The 24,875-nt window shown below is 42.1% G+C and overlaps 1 protein-coding gene across 2 annotated transcripts; it reads right to left on the reverse strand.

The window, feature by feature from the left end:
- Positions 1-1,315: 1,315 nt before the first annotated feature.
- LOC101521102 (protein shisa-1-like) lies at positions 1,316-24,602 on the reverse strand. Of its 2 annotated transcripts, none has more exons than XR_009244567.1 (2): positions 24,468-24,602; positions 1,316-1,839 (listed from the first exon to the last, which is right to left on the reverse strand). XR_009244567.1 is itself a non-coding variant. In XM_004595258.2 (2 exons), the coding sequence occupies exons 1-2, from the start codon at positions 9,554-9,556 to the stop codon at positions 1,358-1,360; spliced, it is 813 nt and encodes a 270-aa protein (XP_004595315.2). In that variant the 5' UTR covers positions 9,557-9,593; the 3' UTR covers positions 1,316-1,357. The 2 variants fall into 2 exon arrangements, 1 of the variants encoding a protein (XP_004595315.2); XM_004595258.2 differs by lacking the exon at positions 24,468-24,602 and adding an exon at positions 9,226-9,593.
- Between the last annotated feature and the right edge of the window lie 273 nt (positions 24,603-24,875).

Genomic DNA, 24,875 nt, shown 5'->3' on the forward strand with positions numbered 1-24,875 from the left:
CCAAGTCATACAGAGAAGTTTCAAAGAAAACCCCAGCATCTGTCCCCTGCATTCAGATTTTGTTGGTCTGGCCTAGTACCCTGCCCAAATATTTCTCCAGATTCCCGATTGATCAGAACTAACCAATACAGTAGGTGGAGTTGGGAAACAACAGCACACTCTACTTTCTCATCTTAACAAATGGAGAAATTGAGGCCTGAGGGGTGAAGTGATTTTCCCAAGGTCACACAGGAAGCTTCTTGCCAGGTCTACCAATAGAAAGTGATCATTAGCATTTGTGAGCATTACTGAGAAAAATCACCATTGGTCATAAACAAATCAACATAAAAAGAGGTGAATGACATGTCTGTGGATTTTATTTTCTTAAATCTGGCTACTACAAGTAACCTTTCAAATGTCTGATCTATACTAAACTAATGATCACCTCTGGGTCCTTGAGGTTTCTAACTCATTTTTCCTTAGTTCCAGGGTTAAAAGAAACTATTCCTAAGTGAATTAAGAATAATTCTCCTCCACCTGGTTATCTGGTGTCAAAGAGAGTTGTTCATTAGCAATTGTAAACACACTTGCATATTAAGCCATTTCAATTACTCTGAAGAGCTCTGCATGGTTACCTCTTACAAAGCATTTAATTAATAATCTCAGAGGCCATACTATCCATTAGCACTAGCAGCCTTCAGCTTAAGAAAGAATAAGGAATTGTTTTCCATTGCCTTTAAAATTCACAACTGGCAATCTTTTTTTATAGAAATCTTACTTTCTCCTGGAAGTTAAGTTCAGGTTCAGCCTCCATTGACCTCTAGCTCTCTTTGATCTCTAGCTGATCAATACTGGCCCTGAAAAGGAGGCAATACATATAGATGTGTATAGATAGATAGATAGATGACAGTTAAATTCCCACAACTCCCAGTATGAGCTAAACACACAAAATCCTTCATATATCTTTTAGGAACCCAGCCTCCAACTGGAAACTTAAATGGTTAACACTGCAGTGAACATTAGAAACACAAGTGAAATATTAACTTTTTATCCATTTTCTTCAGCATATAAACATAAGACACATTTTTCACATATTCAGAGACCTTAAGACCACCTTAAAACTGATGACAACATTTCCACTACAGACATAATTTTTCTAATTCATCAACTAAGTGATATTGCGCTTTGGTAAAATACTTCCTCTTTGTGAGAAAGCAATGGCAGTAGTCACAGTGCACTGCTATTAAAAATCAAGGAGAAGAGACACTCCTCTATCTGAAAGACAACTCAATTTTTATTTTATTTTATTTTTAGAAATCATTCTCAAAGTCCTGGACTCAGTTTGAGCTTTTTCCTCTCCATTTACTTGGTGCTTCCTTCAACAACGTGCTTCAGGATATAACAAGGGGTCCTGGAATGATGTGCCTGGGGGGTGTAGAGCAGAAGTTGGTCCATAAGAAATTGTACCAGTTGATAGGGGAGCAGGGGCTAGTACAATAGCTGTACTGGGAGTTAAGGAAGATATCTGGGGAGGCCCGGGAACGGGCCAGTGGAGAGGCCTTCCAACTGAGGTAGGGATGGTAAGGATGGTGTTCGGGTATTCCTGAGCGGTAAAATGCAGAACTGAATTCACACTGGGTTCACTGGGTTTGGAGTGAAGTAGTTGGCCTTCTGAGTCATTTATTCTGGAGTTGGGACTAGAGATTTGCATGGCAGGTTCAACGCTTTGAGGTACAGTGCAGACTTTCTTCCTTTTCCAGGACCAAAAGCACCGGAAGCAAGCAATACCAGCGAGGATTCCCAAAATGATGAACATGAAAAAGGTGCCACCCACGATCACCCAGGGCAGGTAGATGGATCCTAGGATGAAGAGGGGAGAGAAGAAACAGGTAGTTGCAAGGCTCAAGGTCTGGATCCAGTGAGACGGCTCAGTAGCTAAATTCTCCCCTTGCGTGCACCAGGATCACATATGGATACCAGTTTGTGTCCCAACTGCTCCACTTCACATCCAGCTCCTTGCCTGTGGCTGGGGAAAGCAACAGAGGATGCCCCAAGACCTTGGGACCCTGTACCCACTTGTGAAACCTGGAAGGAAGCTTCTGGCTCTTGGTTTCAGGTCAGCTTAAGTCCAGCCATAGCGGCCACTTGGGGAGTGAACCAGAGCGTGGAAGGTCTCTTCTCTCTCTCTCTCTCTCTCTCTCTCTCTCTCTCTCTCTCTCTCCTCTCTGTAAGTCTGCCATTCCAAAAAACAAAAAAAGAAAAAAACTAATGGCTTATTGTCATCATATACAGCAGAGAAAACACGTCTTGTATACTTGGCAACATCTAGAGCAATATCAATGTCAAAACTTTTCTTCAGGACCTTGTACTTAACCTGCCCAGGCTGGCAAGATGTTAAATTTACAGAAAACATACTAAGGCCTTTTGAAAAAAGAGGAATGAATTTCAGTTTCGGTAGGCCTGAGGTAGTACATGCGCTTAAGGGGAAGGAATTCACATGATATTTATGAGCCTGTGATCTATGGCTTACCACTAATCACCCAGGGAAAGGGGTAAACAGTTGTTACAGACTGAAGCCATCTGTCCTGCAGCCCTAAAGAGAAAATGTTCTGGTAGAACATCTCACAGGAAGAATATCATATCCCAAAGGACCACAGTACTTCCTTTGAAAGCCAATATGTTAAGTGGAAACAACACTTGATATGAGCAGTCACAAGCCCTGGTTCCTACACATTGAATGAGTTACTTGTAAACACATCGCCTTGAACAAACCAAGTAACATTTCTGAAATGCAGTTTATTCTCAGTGAAGTTGTAATAATATCTACTTCATATTAAAGCATATGTAAAAGCATTTGTAAACAACAAAATGTCCCAAAAACATAAGGAATTTTTCTCTCCATCTTCAGGGTGTTGCAGTGAGATTTTTGTGTCCCAGAACAGAGTCAAGGAAAGGGTAAAAAGGTCAGAGCTAAACTTCTTGTGCCCTGAACACAGCTGCTCAGCTTTTTCCGATGCATTATTTTTTTTCTATTTTATCTATACTTGATCTATTTCTCCTTTTTAAACATTCTGTATTGGTTTATTTGAAAGACAGAGTTGCAAAGAGAGAGTGTAGGGAGAGTCAGAAAGCTCTTCCACTCCCCCAATGGCCACAACAGCTAGAGCTAGGCCAGTCCAAACCTAGGAGGCAGGAGATTCCTCCGGGTCTACCTTATGGGTGCAGGGGCCCAAGCACTTGAGCCATCCTCTGCTGCTTTCCCAGGCATATTGGCTTGGGGCTGGATTGAAAATGGAGCAGCTGTGACTCAACTCAACACCCATATGAGATGCCAGCACCATATGGAAAGGCTTTACCCGTTATGCCACAGTACCAACCTCGATCTCTTTAACCAAGATAAGAAATGAAAGATAACATTGTTGCCAGCTGAAACTTAAAATGATGTTCATTTCCTGTCCCTATCCCTCAAGAGAAAATAATTTGACAGATGGAGGCCTCAAGAAGAACAATAAAAATCAACAAGGGATTGAGGTTATTCTGCCAAGATAAAAAGGATATACTCAACAAGTGAGGACTCCTGTCTGAATAAATGACTGTTGCAGGATTAAAAGCCTCAAAAATACAAGTATTGTGTCACAGTGGGTTAAGCCACCACCTGCAATGCCAGCATCCTATATCAAAGTTTTGATTCAGGTTCCAGTTATTCCACTTCTGATCCAGCTTCCTGGATCAGGGCCCTGTTAGTCATATTGGAGACCAAAATGGAATTCCTGGCTCCTGGCTTTAGCTATCCCAGCTCTGAATGTTTTGGGGACATTCAGGGAATGAACCAGCAGACAGAAAATATCTCTCTGTGTCTATTTCTATTTTTTTAAAGATTTATTTATTTTAATTGGAAAGGCAGATATACAAAGAGGAGGAGAGACAGAGAGGAAGATCTGTCTGCTGGTTCACACCCTAAGTGGCTACAATGGCTGGAACTGAGCCGATCTGCAGTCAGGAGCTAAGAGTTTCTTTCGGGTCTCCCATGCAGGTGTAGGATCCAAAGGCTTTTGGGCCATTCTCAACTGCTTTACCAGGCCACAAGCAAGGAATTGGACGGGAAGTGGAGCATCCAGGATTAGAACCAGCACCTATAAGGGAATTTGACATGTGCAAAGCAAGAACTTTAGCCACTAGGCTACCACACCAGGCCCAATAAATATCTTTAAAAATAAATGTCCCTCTTTCTACCCATATCTCTGATAATGCACCTGAGAAAGGAGCAGATAGTGGGCTCCTAACACCCCTGTGGAAGATCCTAAGGGAGTTCCTGACTTTGGTTTGGCCCAGACCGGGGCATTGCATCCATCTGGGGAGTGAAACAGCAAATGGAAGTGCTCTCCTTTCCTCCCCTTCCGCTCTATCCCTTCCTTTCCCATCTCCCTTCCCCCTCTCCCTTTCCCTCCCTAGCATTCCTACTTTCAAATACTATAATTCTTCGGAAAAAAAAAAGAGAATATTCACCAGAAATGTTACAAGATTGGTCATTGACAATGTGTATGTGTCTGACTTGTCCTGTAAGGCAGTTTAGGAATTAAGATTTTGTAAAGCAGTCCCATAACAAGCTGTGAAGAGAAGTTAGTTGTGCAGGGATAAGGCTCACATCTGGGCTGTGTCCTTGGAGGAGGCTCTGTAGGATTCTTCTCCCACGTGCCTGATCTTTCTGGAGCCTAGAATCATCAAGGCCAATCTGATGATCCAATCCACTGAATCAGAGATAATAGAGACATGAACCCCATCCTACAAGGAGCTCTACCAATTGGAAAGGTGACCTGGAAACAATCAAGTACAATCATGACGTAAGCAGGCACAGTGTGCAGAGGAAATGTGAGTAGGCCACTCTATCTGAGCTAAGAAGCATTTCCCAAAAGACAGAATCGTTTTCGGTGGGAAGAAAATGTTGATGTGAGGAGTCATAGCTGGTAACGACAGAGAACCGTTCTATACATATGTTGGGGAAAGACAGTAAATTATAGTTTGCGCGTAGGGCTGGGTTTTAAAAAAATTCCCCAAACATTTATATTCAGAAATTTGTAACGTAACAAAAAAGTGAGTAACATTGCTAAAAAAGAAACAAAATGAATAAACGTCAGGCATAACACAGAACAGTATAGTCTTTTAAGGAAACTACAAATAAGTTTCTATGCTAACACAATGTTTGCAGTTTTCAAAATATTTTTCCTAGGAACTGCATTTTCATGGCTCAAAAATGAAAATGATAAACAATGTTACATCTTGTTTCCACCTTCATACCTGTCCAGACAGTGTCACCTTGAAACCTTACCTCCTCAAAGGTGTTTATTTCCCTGTGTATCCCTCCAATGTTCCTATAGGCAAACAAAGGCAAATAAAAATCTATACCTTTCACAGCCAACCCCTCCACAATAGGCAGCACATACAGTTTTGCCCTTTGTTATTTTCAACCAAATAGTACATTTTGCAAATCTTTCCGTATAAGTTCACAGAGAACGTGTTCAATTATTTTGGGAGTTGTCAGGGGGAGGATGGAGCTATGCCATTGTCTCTGTAACATAATTTATCTTATCTGTACCCTACTGATAGACACATCATCTCTTAATTTCTTCAACACCCTAAGTGTTGATATTATGTCCATTTTATAAGTGAAGAGTCTAGGATTTAGAGAAATGCGTTTATAATCTCTACTGCTTGCTAGTAGTGGAGTAATTACTGAAACTCAAACTGGTTCATTTAGAGTTTGAACTGGAAACCACACTCTTCAAGCTGACACAATCCTTGAATTAGAGTGATTTATTGGCTCACAGGACCACCAAAACATGTGAATTTGTTAAAAATAAATATGAATGCAATATCTTCTAAGCTACTTTAAAATATATATATACCATATATATTTATATACTATATATACTAATATACTATATAGTATATATCGTGTATACATATTATACATCTTGTATATATATATATATTGTGTTATATATATAATAAAAAAAGCACTGTACACTGTAAGCATTGTGCAAGAATTCTTGACTACTCTGGCAGCCGTGGTGGAAAAGCCACTAGGCTAGGAGATCTATTACTTACTAGCAAATATGAGAACCAAGCTCCTTTAGAAACTGTAAATATCCATACCCTCACATGAGATGATTTCATCAGCTTAATATTCTAATAGCAATGGCTTTAAATCCCTTTTTTTGAAACCTCCAATCGTAAGAGCAAGTCTGAAGGACTCCAGTTAGGGCTGCTTTTGAGCAATGGTAGGAACTTGAAGAATATTATTTGAATTGTATCACGCAGATATCCCTCCCCAAAATGATGTCATTCTTGCTACCTGCCCTTATTCTCGAAATGTTTCCTGTAAATATTTAAGCCTTGAAGAGAAATATTGGTAGCTTACGCCATCATCAAAGTTATGACAATTACAAAAAGTGATGACCATTGAGAGTATCCATGAAGAAATAGGATAGATGACAGCTTCCATGGTGAAAAGTAAGACCAAGCTGATGAATATTTCCCCAAAGTACTTATTTGCCAGCCACCGTGCTCCTCCCTATTGTAGGAAGTGCAATGATGAGACACTATTGTTACCTTAGTCCGGTGGAGGTCAATAAACAAGTTAATCTACTTCAAAGGATTTTGATAAGCACTGTAATAGAAAATTGGGAGTTGTGGAAAAAGAGTTGCATTCTGACTTCTTGAAAAGCTGGAATCTGACCAAGAATTTCAAACAAAAGTAATATTACTTATTTAGAACCTGTTATAAGCTTGATGCCATGACAAGAGTTATGACTGCATTCATCTAATCTTCACGACAGCCTTCCCTACAAAGGAAAAAAAAAAAAAAACGGGGGCTAAAATATGAAGTAACTTATATAAGCTAAATAACTGGCAGTAAGAGGACTTAAAGCCTGCTCTTTCTGGTGGTTACTCATTTTTTTTTCCTAAGATTTATTTATTTTTATTGGAAAGCCAGATCAGATTTTATGGAGTGAAGGAGAGATAGAAAGATCTTCCACCCCCTGGTTCACTCCCCAAATGATCCCAATGGCTGGAGCTGAGCCTATCCAAAGCCAAGAGCCTGGAGCCTCTTCCAGGTCTCACACACGGCTATGCAGGGTCCCTAGGACTTCAACCATCCTCCGCTGCTTCCCCAGGCTACAAGCAGGTAGCTGGATGAGATGTGGAGCAGCTCGGATACAAATCTGCACCCACGTGGGATCCTGGTGCTTACCAGGCAAGGAATTAGCCATTGCCCCAGACCCAGTTGCTGATTTTGACAGACAATAGAAGTAATGGAAATTCCAGGCAAAACAAAAAAAAACCGACATGGGCGTAAGGAAAGAGAAAGTGCACTCTGGAAGACCTAGAGACTGAGAGGGAAACTATGAAGAGTGTCTTTAGACAAATATTTAATTTGAAAGGCAGAGTAGCAGAAAGTGAGAGATAGAGCAGCACATGTTCCTCTGAGGGTTCATTCCCTCAAATAATGCTAACTGCTGAAATTTGGCCGAAGTCAGGAGCCAGAAATCCCACCCTGGTCTCCCATATGAGTGGCAGGGGCCCAAGCAAATAGGCCATCTTTCTGCTACCTTCTCTGTTATAATAGCAGGCAGTTGGATCAGAAGTGGAGTGGCCTGTACTCGAACCAACCCTCTAATATGAGATACTAGCATTACATTTAACCCCTTGGGCCATGATCCCAGCCCCCAGCGAGTGCTTGAGGATATTATGGCTACAGAAGGGAAATTCTGCAAGTTTCTAATTGAGCACTTCTGCTCTACTCTATGGATTACAGGAAGCATTTTCCTCCACTTCAGAAGTGATCCTGAAAATTGGGTTCAACTACCTAGGCAAAGAGTTTACAATGGAATCCTAGTGGGCAGGAGAAACATCACCTATGTAAAACAAAGTACAATCTTAAAAGTTTGAGGAATAAAATTAAAGAAATAAAAATAATTTAAAAATGTTAAAGAGATATCTTCAAAAAAACCCTTGGAAAATATGTATTATGAAAAACTGAGCATGTTAATTTCAATTTCTTTGAACCTTTCTTTCTTTCTTTTGTTTTACGAGATCATTCCGTAGGCTCAGGCATTTCCTCCCCCCACTTCAGTAATTCCAGTCAACCTCTCCCCCAACACACATACACACACACACACACACACACACACACACTCACACACTGATTTCTCCAAGCAGTCACACACGTACTTGGCAAATGTCACTTGTCTCCTATACTCCTCACCAATCCATATTTGTTTTCCTGGAACCACAAACAGTTGTAGTCCACGGCCCTGGGCCTGCTGAGTGACCCTAAGCACTAACATCTGGGGAGATGAGCCATGAGGGCTGTACACACAGACTATGCTGGGCTGGAGGAAATCTGACACCAAGCCCCCTGAGGCCTCAATGGAAAATTATTCTGCCCAACCCTTACCCCACCCCACCCCCCTCCCCCCAACTAAAACCACCCCAGGCACAAAGAGACAGCTTTGGGTTTGGGGATTAGGAGAAACTCTTTCCAGGCTGCTTGGGGGGCAGGGATGGGCCCCAAGGGAGGCCTAAGGCGGGAGATACTGCGGGACCACAAATTGTGTCCTCAGAAAGAGTAATGCAAGAAAGTGATTTAAGGGAATAAAAGTCAAGGAATCATTTTTCTGGAAGCCCTAAGCTGCAAAAAATTCCACAACCCTCCCTTCTCACAAAGATCCCCAGGTGGGAAGGAGATAAAACAATAGTTTCCAGCGTGAGGTCTCTGCTGACTGGATCAGATTTTTACTGGATAAACAAAGAAATAACATTTTTTTTCTGTATGTTTGAAGACACCTTAGTGAACAGGAGCGATTTCATACAGAGCTGCTTCCCCAGTTCACAAGGTTGAAACTAAAATTATGAGGCAAAGGGCCTAGGTGTCGAGTTTCCCAAGTTAGGCCAAGGTGGCTGGAAAAGCAACCTGGAGCCTATATATCTCAAGTATAAAATGATTCTCATATTTCCTAGGAACTATCTCATTTCTCATAGCCCCCTTTCAACCTGAAGAAAGCAGGAAGCCAATGGGGAAGCAGATTCTAAGAAACCCTCCACCTGACCTAAAATCACACAGGATTTGTTGGAAATGGGATTTCAGCAAAGATCGTCTGAACCTCCATGTAACAGGGCACATACCCATCTCCCTCCTCCCACCTGTCTGACTCCCCTCTGTCCCCCTTCCAGTCCTGGGAGTACCTTCCGGAGGTGCAAGCACGGCCTCTTCGGAGTCCCAGGGCACCGTCTCGGGACACTGTGCCTGATCCAGTCGCCCCTCAGGGGCGGCGCAGCAGTAGCGCAGAAAACAGGTCCCACAGCATAAAGTGGCAGTGGGCGTATCATATCCCTCTGGACACTGAAAGCCTCCATGCAGTACCTGGGCGCTATCCATCCAGTGGTGGCAGAACTCACCCTGAGACCTGGCACTTTTGGGCAGAGCTAGCAGCAGTGTGCTGGCACAGAGAAGCAACCCCAGCCCCGACCACTGAGGCGGCCCCATAACAGGTACCTTAAACACGCTCCCAGACATGTGGCTCTGGGCCGACAGCACTGCCTTGCCACCCACAAGCCACAGTTGGTCTTACTAAGAAGCTCAGGGCAGGTCCCAGGTGGCTCCTTCCCCAGGAGCCTGTTATTCATCCTGCTGTTCCCCTCCCCAACACACCCCTTCCAAGGCCACCTGCTGCCTACAGCCGGAATCTCAGTGACTGGGTTTCTGCCCACTGCCCTCCCTCTCCTCCTCTTGCCAACTGTCTCCTTTGCACCAGCACAGGCCGAAGGACTGTTCATGTGGAAATTTGGGGGGAGGGGGATTTGATGGTTAACACCAGAACAGTGAATACTTTTCGCTGATTTTCAGATCTATGATGTGAATTTTCGAATTTTTTAAACTGGGGAACTACAGTACCTGACTTCTAAAGCCTTTTCCAGCTCATCTGCATGTGATTTGGGGGAGTCACTCAGCAGTAAAAAGTACAGGAACACAAATTCCCCACCTGCCCTTTCAGTGAGCCACACTTCTGCTCCGTTTCCCATGACTCAGCACCCCAGGCTGTTTCCCCTTAACTCGCTCTAGTGTCTCTTTCCACGAGGGTTATTTCTAGACTCCTGCCTTTACAGCCCTCTTCACCCTGCCCCCCACATTAACCCTTACACAGCCCCTATCACAAACACTAACGCTGATTGGATATCTTTCAGATCCTAAGATTGTATTACTTCACTGGTAATACAATTGACGTCAACTTCCTTTCATTTTGCTGGAAACAACCCCCCCCCCCTTTTAAGGACACAAGCTGCTGCTTTTTATTTTTGCGAAGAAATTGAAAGTCTTATCTGTTTTTCACCCAATGCCTTAAGTGAATCCATATCACATTTTCTTCCAGGTTTCTATAACAAGGAGGTCAGCTTTGTAGTACTGGCAGTTTCCAAAGCATGCTCATACCAGTTTTCTCTTGCAATTCTTACAACGCTATGAGGTTAGTGAACTTGAACTCTGCAAGTGAGAAAACTGAGAAAGACATTGTAGCTTCCCCAGACTCCTCACGCAGAAGTGACAGCTAGGACTTATCCTGGGCTGGCTGACAGATCAGAATAACAGAGTTAGGAAATTAAGAAGTAGGTACAACTACATAAAGGAACGCAGTACATGGCAAAAGTGGTGTTTGAAATCACTAGAGAGAAAGGATGGATTACTCAGTAAATGTACTGAGCAGACAGCATACCTATTTCCACAGGTGAAAGAAAGAATAAGCCTGACTATGCAAATCTCAGCTTTTCTGCATGACAACGAAAAATAAAATGGAACCATGAATATTTGCATTTCCTGTCACAGAGGGCTAGTTTGCTTGGCCCGGTGCATTTTGTGTAGCATTTGAGATACCACTTAGTATTCCCTCGTGGAAGTCCTGGTTCAACTCCAGGCTACTCTGCTCCGTATCCTAGCTTCTCACTAGTAAAGATGGTTGCAGACAGCACATGATGGCCCAAGTACTTGGGTTCCCGTGGGAAATCTGGCTTTTCAGCCTCCTGGCTTCCCTGTGGTCCAGCCCTGACTGTACAGGCCTTTGGAGAGTGAACTGCTATGGAGAATATCTCCCTATTTATCTGTTTCCTTCTTCCTTTCCCTGGCTTTCTCTCTTTCAAATCAAATAAAAATAAACAAAAATTTAAAAATAAATACAAAAATTTGAAAACATAAGTAAATATTAATAAGACCGAAAGGTCAACTATACGAAGTTGATAAAGTATATGAATATCCTTTTATAAGATATGTAATGTGTATATTTATATAAGCACATAGGTATAGGATATATATATATATTCTTCTATACACCTGCAGAAGGAAATATTGGAGCCTGCATTGCAGTAGGGCCACTGTCTACAACACCAGCTTCCTATGTCAGAGCAGCACTGGTTCAAGAGAGTCCCAGCTGCTCCATTTCTGATCCATCTCCCTGCTTATACACTTGTGAAAAAAGCTGAAGATTGCCCAAGTACTTGGGGACCTGCACCCAAGGGTGAGACCCGGATAGAGTTTCAGGCTCCTGGCTTCAAAATATCAGTTGTGGCCATGTGGGAAGTGAACCATTGGATGAAAGATGTCCCTCTCAAAATAAAACTCTTTCAAATAAATCTTTAAAAAAAGAACGAAAATGCAAAAGAAATAAAGAAAGAAAAGAAAGAAAATGCACGGTGACATTTATTATCTATCAGATTGACATGATATTTAAAAGGTTTGTAGGTATTGTATTAGGACCTGGCAAAGTAACCTAGCAGCTAAAGTCCTGGTCTTGAACGCACCCGGATCCCATATGGGCGCCTGTTCTAACCCCGGTGGCCCCACTTCCCATCCAGCTCCCTGCCTGTGGCCTGGGAAAGCAGTCAAGAATGGCCCAAGGTCTTGGGACCCTGCACCTGCATGGGAGACCCGAAGACGCTCCTGGCTCCTGGCTTCGGATCAGATCGCTGCAGCTCTGGTTCTTGCAGCCAACTGGGGAGTGAATCATCGGACGGAAGATCTTCCTCTCTGTCTCTCCTCCTTTCTATATATCTGACTTTCCAATTTTAAAAAGTAAGTATTGCATTAAAGCAAGAATGTGAAGAAACAGGTATTTTCATTCATTGCTAAGGAGAATATAAATTTATATCAGTGTTGGGGCCGGCACTGTGTCATAATAGATTAAGCTGCAGCCTGCAGTGCCAGCATCCCATCTGGGCACCATTTCCATTTCCAGACACTCCACTTCTGATGTAGCTCCCTATGGGAAATCAGTGGAGATGTGCCAAATGGCTGGCCATCTGCTGCTGCATGGGAGACCTGTAAGAGGCTCCTGGCTTCAGTGTGGCCCAGTCCTGGCCACTGCAGAGATGTGGGGATGGAACCAGCAGATGGGGGATCTCTTTCTGTCTCTCCCTCTCTCACTCTGTAACTCTGTCCTTTAATTTAATAAAAACAAATCTTTTTAAAAACATAAAATAACAAAATAAATTTTTTAAACAAAAATTACAACAATGTCTATAGAAGGCATTTTTTTTTTTGGTATCCAACAACATTTTAAACACTTGTATACCTCTGAATCTATCGACTCCACTGGTAGGAATTTACCTCACAAATATGCTTACAAGTGTGTAAAGTAATGGGTTTCTTTATTTTTATTGCAAAGTCAGATACACATATAGGAGGAGAGACAGAGAGGAAGATCTTCATCCGATAAGTCACTCCCCAAGTAACCGCAACGGCAGGTACTGCAGCGATCTGAAGCCAGAAGCCAGGAGCCTCCTTCGGTTCTCCCACGCCGGTGCAGGGTCCCAAGGCTTTGGACCATCCTTGACTGCTTTCCCAGGCCACAAGCAGAGAGCTGGATGGGAAGTAGGGCTGCCAGGGTTAGAACCTGGAATTTTTATCTATTTTTACAAATTAATTTTATTTTATTTGAAAGGCAGAGGTACAAAGTTAGAGGGGTAGACAGCAGGAGAGAGAGTTCTTCTATCTGGTTAACTCCCCAGATGATCGCAAGAGACATAGCTGAGCTAAGTGGAATCCAGGGGCCGGGAACTTCTGCCCCATGGTTTTCAGGGGCTCAGACACTTGTGCCATCCTCTGTTGTTTTCCCAGGCACATGAGCAAGGAGCCAGATTGTAAGTGGAGTGGCCAAACATGAACCTGTGCCCATATGGGATGCCAGTGTTACATGGGCGGCTTAACTTGTTATTGCCGCACTGCAGGCCCTGAATCAGGAAGTTAATTGCAAACAATCTAAATGTCTGTCAGGTACTTGTCAACTAAATTATGGCATGTGTATATGATAGAATATTAGGTAGCCATTAACCAGAATTAAATGGACCTCAACATGTAGACACAGAATACAATGTACAAGCAAGAATCAGAAGACCGTGTGCAGGTCGGTTATCAGGTGTGTGAAGATTCAAGAATCCCTGAATAATCGCCTAGAGAACTGTGAATCTGGAGACTGAGAGCCTGGGAAGGGAGGCATCCTCTTCACTATACACATTTTTAGCTTAAACTTTTTGTTACTATTATTTATGAGCTAATCAAAAATATAAACGGAAATATAGGGATTCCTTCCCAGACGACTGTGAGGATTTTCATCCCACATGATGCTGAGTCTCAAAGCTCCCACTTCACTCATCCCTTGAACTTGAATCCACCCTTTAACGTGAAAATCACACACACACACACATACTCATCCACACACACATATAATTGAAGATACATGCGTGTTGAATCCCACAGGCCCACAATTTTTTAAAAATTTATTTATTTTTGGGCCCGGTGGCGTGGCCTAGTGGCTAAAGTCCTCGCCTTGAAAGCCCCAGGATCCCATATGGGCGCCGGTTCTAATCCCCGCAGCTCCACTTCCCATCCAGTTCCCTGCTTGTGGCCTGGGAAAGTAGTCGAGGACGGCCCAATGCATTGGGACCCTGAACCCGTGTGGGAGACCTGGAAGAGGTTCCAGGTTCCCGGCTTCGGATTGGCGCGCACCAGCCCGTTGCGGCTCACTTGGGGAGTGAATCATCGGACGGAAGATCTTCCTCTCTGTCTCTCCTCCTCTGTATATATCTGGCTGTGATAAAAAAAAAAATGAATAAATCTTTAAAAAAATTTATTTATTTTTATTGGAAAGTCAGATATACACAGAGGAGGAGAGACAGAGAGGAAGATTTTTCACCCAATGATTCACTCCCCCAAGTCCACAACGACTGGTGCTGTGCCAATCTGAAGCCAGGAGCCAGGAACCTCCTCCAAGTCTTCCATGCAGGTGCAGGGTTCCAAGGCTTTAGGCCATCCTGGACTGCTTTCCCAGGCCACAAGCATGGAGCTGGATGGGAAGCAGGACTGCAGGGATTATAACCAATGTCCCATATGGGACCCCAGCACATTCAAGGAGAGATTTTAGCCGCTAGGCTGCTGCTAGACCACTGCTAGGCCACTGCGCTGCTCCCCTCCCCGCGCCCCCCACCAGTGGCCCACATTTAAGCTCTATATCACTTCTGTATTTCTGCTTCCTCTAGAAGAATATGCATTTGTTCAATATGTAGCTCTGTCAATCTTTATGTTGCTTTCCTGCTATGTTTCCCTTTTAGAAAGGAAGGATGTGAGATGCACTGAGAATTCCCACCATGCTCATTTCTTGACACTCAGGCAATAACAGTCTCTCATCAAATGCTTACTCCATGCCAGGCCCTTCATGGACATTTGCCTTTTTCTCCCCAAAAGACTGCTAGGATGTTAGCAGTATTATCTCCACTTTATATATAAGGCAATAGGTACTCAGACTCAAAAATACTTCCCTACGGTTACCCAGGTAGTCTGTAGCACTATATAGTATTAAGTCAGCTCTGTATCCATAGTCAAAATTCTTTCCCTCTGTACCTTGGTTCTCAAACTTCACCCTACAGGCATCCTGTGTAGGTAGGGTCCTTCCTGAGTCCTGCCAGTTCTAGGCGTCAGTCAGAATTCTAGCATCGGACTGAACAGATCCAGAGCCAACAAGCTGTTTCTCAACTCCTCTTCCTTATGTTTTGAGGCAACCGAAGAAGCCTCTGAGAAAAGTCTGGGCTCTTCTCCCTATGCTTCGTTTCCCATGATTTAAATACATTTAGCCAGATACACACTCTGTCTGCCACATGGAATCCTGTGAAAATCCTTTAACAAAGTTTGGGAAAATGTTAAGTAGTGGACTCTGTTGACAGTTTCCTGGCTTTTCCTGCTGCTGTTTCTTCTGCTGGGAAAGTGTTGTCTTCTGGACTTGTCCTCCCTCTGCTGGCCACACAGCAGCATAGCTTTGGGGACTATGGTATAGAGCCTTATATGCTAAAGCGGTTGGTTATTAGAACCCTTCAAGCCTGTATTTTACATTGTCATGAGAGTCTATAATAGTTTGAAAGGCAATATTCTCCTTAGCAATCTCTAAGTATTGACTCAGAGGAAGATCCTGTGCCAGCCACTGCAATAAAGGAAACGACATTCTATTTCTGTAAAGATCACTTTACAAAGGCAATTCAACTTGGGCAAATAATCATTTCTTATGCACATCTAATGAAAATAAAATGGATTTTCTCCAAGGATGGTTGACAAGAACATTTTTTCACGTGGAACTCAGATGCATTATCCAAAATATGCCTTTAGGACAAAATATTTAAGAACCGCTTTCAAGAAGTATGCCACATTCCATTTTGGTGGCCTTCTATTTACAACGCATGCTCTGCTCCCAGACCTATTGCTGGGTTAATTGGAGCTTACAAAGAGCTTTTCAAGCAGCAGCTGAAATATTTTGAGAGACCACAGAATGTTCACAGCCCCAAACTATCATTTTTCTGGTGTATGTGTATTCCATCCCCTCCCAAGCTCGTTCTACTTTTCTCCAAAACTTTTCTTGTCTCCGCTACACAGGTTCTTTTAAAGCCTCCTGTGACTTTCTTCCAAACTATGCTGGAAAATGCAGGCGAGATCAGGAACACAAAACAAGTACATGTTAGTTTGAACCATAGGAAAATGTTAAGTATTTGACCGCTATTGACTTACAAAAATAAATTTCTTATGGTTTGATCTTACAATCAAAAGGTAAGACACATCTTAAGCAGTTTGTCACATCTTTGTCTCATTGATATCAACAGACCTTTTATTCATGTATAATTGTATGCGGAAGTTGTACCCGAAGAACATAAAAAAAAGGAACTGCTTTTATTGGAGCATGGAATCAAGCCTGGGTTCCTGGATCCTCACATGTTTAAAACTCCCTTTCTCCTGCCAGACAGTCCCTGAGGCATCTTCGTTAATCTGAGAGCTTCCTGGAATATACTTCATGAACCAATGTATTGGATGATGACACACAAATCTTATGTGATTCAGACTTCATATGCAGGGCATTCCAAGAGGAAGAAAACCATTTAACAGTCAAGTTTTTAGGGAAAACTTTCTGGAAGAAGTGAGACTTATGTGAACTCTGAAGGATACAGACAATTTAGATAACTTGAACAAGGGGGATATTCCAGGTAGAACAGTATGATCAAAGGCATGAATATGCATAGGGCACCTTGATGGGCAGGATACCGTCTATTGTAGTGTGTAGTGTAGGAGTAGTGTGAAGGATTACAGTGATTTTCAAAAGTATTTGAGAGTCCTAAGGTTGTTTGCTATAGAGCCAGGGTACCTGCATTTTAATCTCAGCTCCATCCCTTTCTAGCTCTGTGACCCCGCAAGCATTCCAACCATTCTGAACCTCGATTTTCTCATCTGAAAAATGGGGATATTAACACTTTTTTCCTCATATGGATTTATGAGGATTAAATGAGTTAATACATGATGACTATTTTTTTAATTATTTATTATTTAACTTCATTAATTACATTGTATTATGTGACACAGTTACATAGATACTTGGGTTCTCCCCCCCCCTCCCCATACCCTCCCACCATGGTGGATTCCTCCACCTTGTTGCATAACCACAGCTCAAGTTCAGTTGAGATTCCCCCATATACATGATGACTATTTAAGTCAATGCTAGCCACAGAGCACTGTCAGTTGCCACTAACAAAAAAATCATTACACGGGTTCTTGGTCCCTACCTCTGTTTAAACCACAGAAGTCTATTTTTTGTTTCTTTGTCAGGCTTCCATGCAAAATCTATGCATGAAAAATTCTTCTTTTATCAGAATACCTGTAGTTCAAAAGGTATAAGCTGATATTCCAGCTCCACTACTTGGTGGCTTTAAAAAATTAACTTCACCTGTCTGAGCTCCAATTTTCAAGTCTAGAAAGCAGGGATACTGACAGCTACTTTACGCTATGGTTGTGAATAACATAAAACAGTTGGCTAGCACACAGTAAGAGTGCAGTGAATGATAGCTATTGTTTCGACATCCATTTGACATTAATGGTTAGGGCTTCAACATATGAACCTGACAGGAGGAATTGCAATCCAATTCATTACGCCAAGGTACAAAGATTGTCTTCTAGAAGGTTTATACCTGGAGGTTTTACAGATAGATCCATGAGCCATTTTGAATTAATTTGAATATATGGTACAAAGTTTTTCTCATATAGACATTCAGTAGATTTCACCACTGATCTGTGTAATTATGGACTTGCAATATACACCGTATATCTATACATATATTTTTATGCCAGAAAAAAAACTTTATGGATTGTTTTTACAATAGATTCAAAAATCAAGGAGCAAAATTCCACTAACTTTAATCTTGAATCAAAACAGTTTTGCCTCTCTGGTTCCAAGTGATTTTTAGGATCAATACATTTATTTGGAAAACAATTCAGCTGTGATTTTAATGAGAATTGTTGAAATTTATAGATTAATTTAGGGATAACTGAAGCATCTTAAAAGTATTAGTCTTAATAATATCAAATTTTCTAACATGAATAATGCATATATTTTGATTCATTTAGGTCTTCTCTAATTTCTTCTAGCAATATTTGTAGTTTCACTCTATAGATGTTCAGGTCTTAAACATCTTCTTCAATTTTGTCCTTAAGTATTTACACATTTTTATGGTAATCAAAATATTTTTTAAAATTTCGATTTCTAGTATCTTAGCATACAAAACACAAAAGCTATTTTTATTTTGATCTTGTATCTTGCAAAATTATTAAACTTTATTATTTATTCTTGGTGGATAATTTGCAGATTTTACCAGATCTCCTACATACATATTTTTTTTTAAAGATTTTATTCATTTCATTACAGCCAGATATACACAGAGGAGGAGAGACAGAGAGGAAGATCTTCCGTCCGATGATTCACTCCCCAAGTGAGCTGCAACGGGCCGGTGCGCGCCGATCCAAAGCTGGGAACCCGGAACCTCCTCCGGGTCTCCCACGCGGGTGCAGGGTCCCAATGCATTGGGCCGTCCTCAACTGCTTTCCCAGGCCACAAGCAGGGAGCTGGATGGGAAGTGGAGCTGCCGGGACCAGAACCGGTGCCCATATGGGATCCCGGGGCATTCAAGGCGAGGACTTTTAGCCGCTAGGCCATGCCGCCGAGCCCTCCTACATACATATTTGTATTGTCCATGTCAGCTTTATTTTCTTTATAATTTTGATATATTTTGCTAATTTTCTTCTATAAAAATACTTTTATTTATTTGTTACCTATTTATTCAGGGAAAGTAACAGAGAAAGAAGGCACACAGAAGGAATTCTTCTTGTCTTACAGTGCTTGCTTAAAACCTCCTGTTAAACATTGACTAGAAATTGTGAGAGGGGGCGGTATTGTGGCACAGCATGTTAAGCTACCACCTGCAACACTGACTGCACACATGAACCCTGGGTTAAGTCCTAGATTTACGAGTTCTGACCCAGTCCACTGTTAATGACCCTGAGAGGTAGCAGAGAATGGTCCAGGTACTTGGATCGTTTCTATGAATGTGAGAGACCCAGATGGAGTTCCAGGCAACTGGCTCTCCCTGGTCCAGTTCTGTCCACTGTGACCATTTGGGGAGTGAATCAACAGATGGAAAATGTCTGTGTCTGGATATGTGTGTAATTTTATCTTTCAGATAAATTATATAATATATATATTACTATAAAATTTTTACTATAAAATTACTATAAAACTTACTATAAATTACTAGAAAAATTACTAGAAAAAAATGTTTGAATTGTTGATTTTCTCATGGTCATATATAAATGTATTTCCTGCTGTTAATACAATGTTCTGAAATAAGAAAAGAGGGTAAGGGGAGAATGAGGATGAGAGAGGAAGGAAAACAATTGTTGGAAGTATCACTATGGTCTTAAAATTATATGTATAGGATATAAGAATTTTGTTATCATTATATGATTTTTTTCTTTTTAAAATTTATTTTGAATTTTATGCTACAATTCCACAGGGTGTGGAATTCCCCCCCAAAAAAATTCCTACCCCCTGACTGATTTTCCCCATATTATTACATTAGTATATTCCTACACAAGGAGTCATGATTCTATCAGTCTGTTATTTAAGTGTGCCCTGGCATTGCTGATACAGACAATGTGAGACAGTCCAGTGTCCCATTGTCTAGATATGTCCAACAGTCTCATTGGGGGCCCATCTTTGCTTTGGAAGTAGGCGTGCATATTACATTGTATCTTTACATATTTACATTCGGGTATGTATCTCTACTATGCCATCACTGTACATTTCCTCGAATGAGAAGCCACGAAACAAAGTCAACAACAGGTATGAAGTTAAAAAACAACAACAACAACAAAGGTTACAACAACACGGAGTCGAAAAATTTGCCACTGAATAACCAATGCATGGGTGACAAAAAAGAGACACAAAAAACCTATTGGGTAAAATGATGCCACCATGCAATCACTCCATGAGCCAGCAATGAGCTCGACAAGATAAAAGAAACCATTTAGAAGAAACGAAATCAAAAACATCAAAACACATGTGATGTAGCAAAAACAGTATGGAATTGGTTATTGAACTTACCATTTGCATGAAGATTTCCTCATATTAGAGAGAACATATGGTATTTGTCCTTTTGGGATTGACTTATTTCGGTGAGCATAATGGTCTCTTGTTGGGACCATCTAGTTGAAAAATGTTATACTTTCATTCTTCTTAATGGCTGAATAATATTCCACAGAGTAAATGTACTGCAGTTTCTTTAGCCACTTCCCTTTGGTTGGGCATATGGATTTTTTCCATGTCTTTGCTATTGTAGATTGTGCTGCTGTAAATATAGGATTAAATATCACTTTCTAACGTGCAGGTTTCACTTCTATTGGGTATATTCCTAGGAGCGGGATAGCTGGGTCATATGGCAGGTTTATTTGCAATTCTCCAAGCGCTCTCCATACTGATTTCCAAAGTGGTTGTACTAGCCTACATTCCCACCAGCAGTGAAGGAGAAGCCTTTCTGCCCACATCCACGCCAGCAGGTGGTGTTTTTCAAGTTCTGAATGTAGGCCAGTCTCACTGGAGTTTGGTGGTACCTCAATGTGGTTTTCATTTGTATCTCCCTGATGGCTAGAGCGCCAGAGCATCTTTTCATGTGTCTGTTAGCCATTTGAATCTGTTCTTTTGAAAAAAATGTCTGTTCATTTCCTTTGCCCATTTTTTCAATGTCTTCTTCTATTTCTTTTTTTTTTAAATGTTTTGCAGTTTTCATCATAGAGGTCTTCCACATATTTGGTTAGCTTAATTTCTAGGTATTTAAGATTCCTCTCCACTATTTTAAACGGGACTGGACTTACAATTTCTTTCTCAGCCATGGAATTATTTGTGTACACTAGTGCCATCAATTTGTGTTCATTAATTTTGTATTCTGCTACCGTGCCAATAGTCTTTTGACTAAGTCTTTTGGTTCTCTTATGTACAGAATTATGTCATTTGCAAATAGAGATAATTTCAGTTTCTCATTTCTAACTTGGATTCCTTTTTTTTTGCTAATAGCTCTGTCAAGTATTCCAATACTATATTGAAGAGTAGTGGTGACAGGGGGCATCCCTGTCTAGTTCCAGAGTTCAGTGAAAAAGCTTCCAATCTTTCCCCTTTTAGTATGATGCTGGCATTGGGTTTTTCATAAATTGTTTTGACTGTGTAGTAGAATGTGGTAGATTTAATGACCACCTGTTAAAGAAAACCGGGTAAGTACAAACAGGCCCGGCGATGCCTGGGCCCCACAACATACAGCTGGGCGAAAAGCCACCAACAATTCCTGGGATTGGAGAGCTGCTTTTTTTTCTGTAACTTTGTCTCGCCTGTTTGGCCATCTCCTCACTAGCGTTGTAGACTCTAAATGACATTTTTACCAGTTCTTGGAATAAGGATTTGAGGACCCTCCTTGGCTCGAATATCTGGAGACTGGGAAGTAAAATGGATTGCCAAAACTGTGGCCCCCCGAGGGAGATTTCTGGTCTAATTTAGTGTATTTAATAAGAGCCTCAGACAACCTGTCCAGGAACAGTGCCAGATTTTTATCCGTGTCCTTTGTGATCTCCCATAACTTATCAAAGTTTACCAGTTTGTTGGAACCCATCTGTACGTCAGTCAGGAGACATTGAATAACGTGAGTCCCATTGAGGCAGCCCTATTGACTGTCTTGATAGTCCAGCAGCACATGAGGGAGTGTCTGAGCACCTGGTGGGAAGGTCTGGTCAGTAAGGTGTTGTTGTTGGTCCATGTGATCTCTGGCCACCTGTAAGATGTGAGTCCATTCCTCAGAGGTCAATGAGGAATTGAGGCTAATGTGGATGTCGGCTATAAATTTGAGGTAAGCGCACAGGCTTACAATGAACTTACATCGCACATTAGAGAAAACAATGAGAATAACATGAATAAGTTGGTTGATACAGGTAAGCAGATTTTCAACATTGTTCAAACAGGTATGGCTGGAACCATAACATGTGTAATTGATAAGAGGCATTTGTTTGTTCATCCTAGGAAGCACATACAGGATTGTACAAAAAGGTGTAACTTTTAGATCCTTTTGAATTGAGGTAACAACCTTTAGGGACAACATAAAAGATTATTAGACCTGTGCAACTGGAGTACTCCAACATAACAAAAATTTGCATCACTTTGCACCTTGACAGTATATTTGATGGAGTCTAACTAGCCTAATTAGTTGTTGTTTCTACAAAAAGAGAGAGATAAATCCTTTTATATTTGCAGGAGGCCTTACTGCAAATGTCAAAATGCCAAAATCTGAAACTTTTGGGCTTTTTTAAATGCCTGTCAAGGATGCCAAGAAGGCTTAAAATATCTGGTTGAAACTGAATCTTTACATGACAATGTAGATCAGATTAGTTATCGACATAAAGTGATTACTCAAATTTCTTTAAGACAAGCACATAACTTTGCTGATTTTAAGCAATGAAAATCTAATGAAATGCAGAAAACACAAGAATTATCTCAATATGAAAATAGCTGCAGATAAGGGTACAGTTTAACAGAATCACATCTACATTTTTCTGGAGGTAACTAGGAAGCTTAGTTATTAACTGGTTAAAATCCACTTAAAATGAGGGCCTGGCAGGGTGGCCTAGTGGCTAAAGTCCTCGCCTTGAAAGCCCTGGGATACCATATGGACGCCGGTTCTAATCCCGGCGGCTCCACTTCCCATCCAGCTCCCTGCTTGTGGCCTGGGAAAGCAGTCGAGGACGGCCCAATGCATTGGGACCCTGCACCTGCGTGGGAGACCTGGAAGAGGTTCCTGGTTCCCGGCATCAGATCGGCGTACACCGGCCCGTTGCGGCTCACTTGGGGAGTGAATCATCGGACGGAAGATCTTCCTCTCTGTCTCTCCTCCTCTCTGTATATCTGACTTTGTAATAAAAATAAATCTTTAAAAAAAATCCACTTAAAATGAAATGTTACAATAACATGTGTATTTTAAAATGCTGTTGTCCTGTTTAGTTGTATTTTCTATCCTGCCTCTCCTGACTGGCGGGGATGGGGGTAGGGAATTTGATAAAGAGAGAAAGAACAAAAAGTTAAAATGACCTTGAGGGAAAAAAAAAAAACTGCAGCTGTGGGCAGAGTGGCTTGTCCAGGAAAGAAGGAGGAGGACAGGAAAAGTAATAGTGACTGTTGCTGAGGAAAGCGGAAGAGATTCAGAGAGAGTTTAGCCCTGAGGTTGCTGGGTGGGAGGAGGAGAGGTAGATGAAGACATAGGAAAGTCAGGTGGTGCTATAGGGAGGAGGGCAGGGGGAAATGGAGTAAAAGACCATGCAGGTAAATTGCTGTGACTCAGGTTAGTACAAGTGGAAGGGGGAGGAGCAATTTCGATGAAGAATGTAGATGTGACATTTCCAGGGGCAGCAGCTGTGGATACAAAGGAGAATGAGGAAGAGGCAGGTGTGGAGATGGCTCCAGCTGGTTGAGAGAAGTAGTGGATGTAGAAATGGCAGATTCTGAGTCAGGAGAGTTGGAACCAAGAGTGGGAACGGTGTCAGAGGAGGGGAGAAAGAGAAGGAGGGAGAGCAGGGAGAGCAGGAGTTGGGGAGAATCCCAGAACTCCAGGTGGCACAAAGAAAGTATAATCAGCCTTTGGATTCAAGGAGTCCACAGAGCCAGGAGAACTTGGGACACAGAACAGAAAGAGCAAAGCTAAGGGCAGGAACGGAGGTCCCAAAAGGTCTGCAATAAGACATCTTGGACCACTTGCTATTGCGGTGACAGAAATTGTCCAATTTTGTGAGGATATTAAAATTGAACATGCCCTCCACATGTCATTTTGAATCATTGTCTAAGGGATAAGATGTTTGCGGTCTAAGTTTTGGCCTAGTTCCATGCCTTTGAAATTAGCCAATAGACATCCCAGTGGAGCCTGGGGATCATATGCACGAAACTGTGAGTTGTCCAATCTGTCTTGATTATCTCAAGGCTACTTCGGGCTCAAGGAAAGTGTCCTCGCCTTGAGAGGTGAACTAGAATGAGAACACGATTTCCCTACGAGGGCAGGCCAGTGAATGGGACATCTCCCTAGACACAGGTAGCTCTGTCAGCATCCAGACTGCCCAAAAGAACAAGTCATCAGTGAGTGAGACATATCCCTAGACACTGAGAGCTCAAACGGTGTCCAACGTGCATAGCTTCAACTGACCAAACAGTGAAGAAGACTTTGAAGATGCGAGGGGCTAGGTGGAGGGGCTTACCTGGTTCCTGGCTGTCACTCTGGGGCCAGCAAATGTTCCAGGAGGTAAGCGGCTCAAAGAGAAGTGTGGACACCCAGGCTCCACAGGTGGGAGCAGGTCTACAACCCGTGTCCTGGGTTGTTAGCACCAAAATGTTAAATTTACTGACCAACCGTGAAAGGAAAACACTGGCCGAGTATAAACAGGGCCTTTATTAAGAAAAGAGAAGTCAGTTTCTGAGTCTTTCCCTGCACAGCAGAGGACTGAGCAGGAAAAGAGGTGACAGCAAGTGGGAAAGACAAGCTGGGTAGTAGGGACAAAGGTTTCATACCCCTTTTGATGTGGGTGCTGGCATCAGCTCTGCTTAGGCCTTGATAGGGCAGGAATGTTGGTCTTTGCCCATCGTTGTCCCGTAAGTGACCTTGGCTGCCTTTGTGGTGTGACAGATCTCTGGCTGAGGTCACAGTGGTGTCCACCCACTTCCTACAACCATGGTAACCATCAGAATGTTCCTTCTGTGCCTGCCTTGCTTAGGGTTTTCAACATGAAGTTTTATTGGATTTTATCAAATGCCTTCTCCGCACCTATTGAGATGATCACATAGATATTATTTTTCAATTTGTTGATGTGGTATATCACAGTTATTGACTTGTGAATGCTGAACCATCCCTTCGTGTCTGGAATGAATCCCACCTGGTCTGGGTGAGTAATCTGTCTAATGTGCTGTTAAATCCTATTG

This window comes from Ochotona princeps, chromosome X, assembly GCF_030435755.1.
Source record: "Ochotona princeps isolate mOchPri1 chromosome X, mOchPri1.hap1, whole genome shotgun sequence".
Classification (NCBI taxonomy): domain Eukaryota; kingdom Metazoa; phylum Chordata; class Mammalia; order Lagomorpha; family Ochotonidae; genus Ochotona; species Ochotona princeps.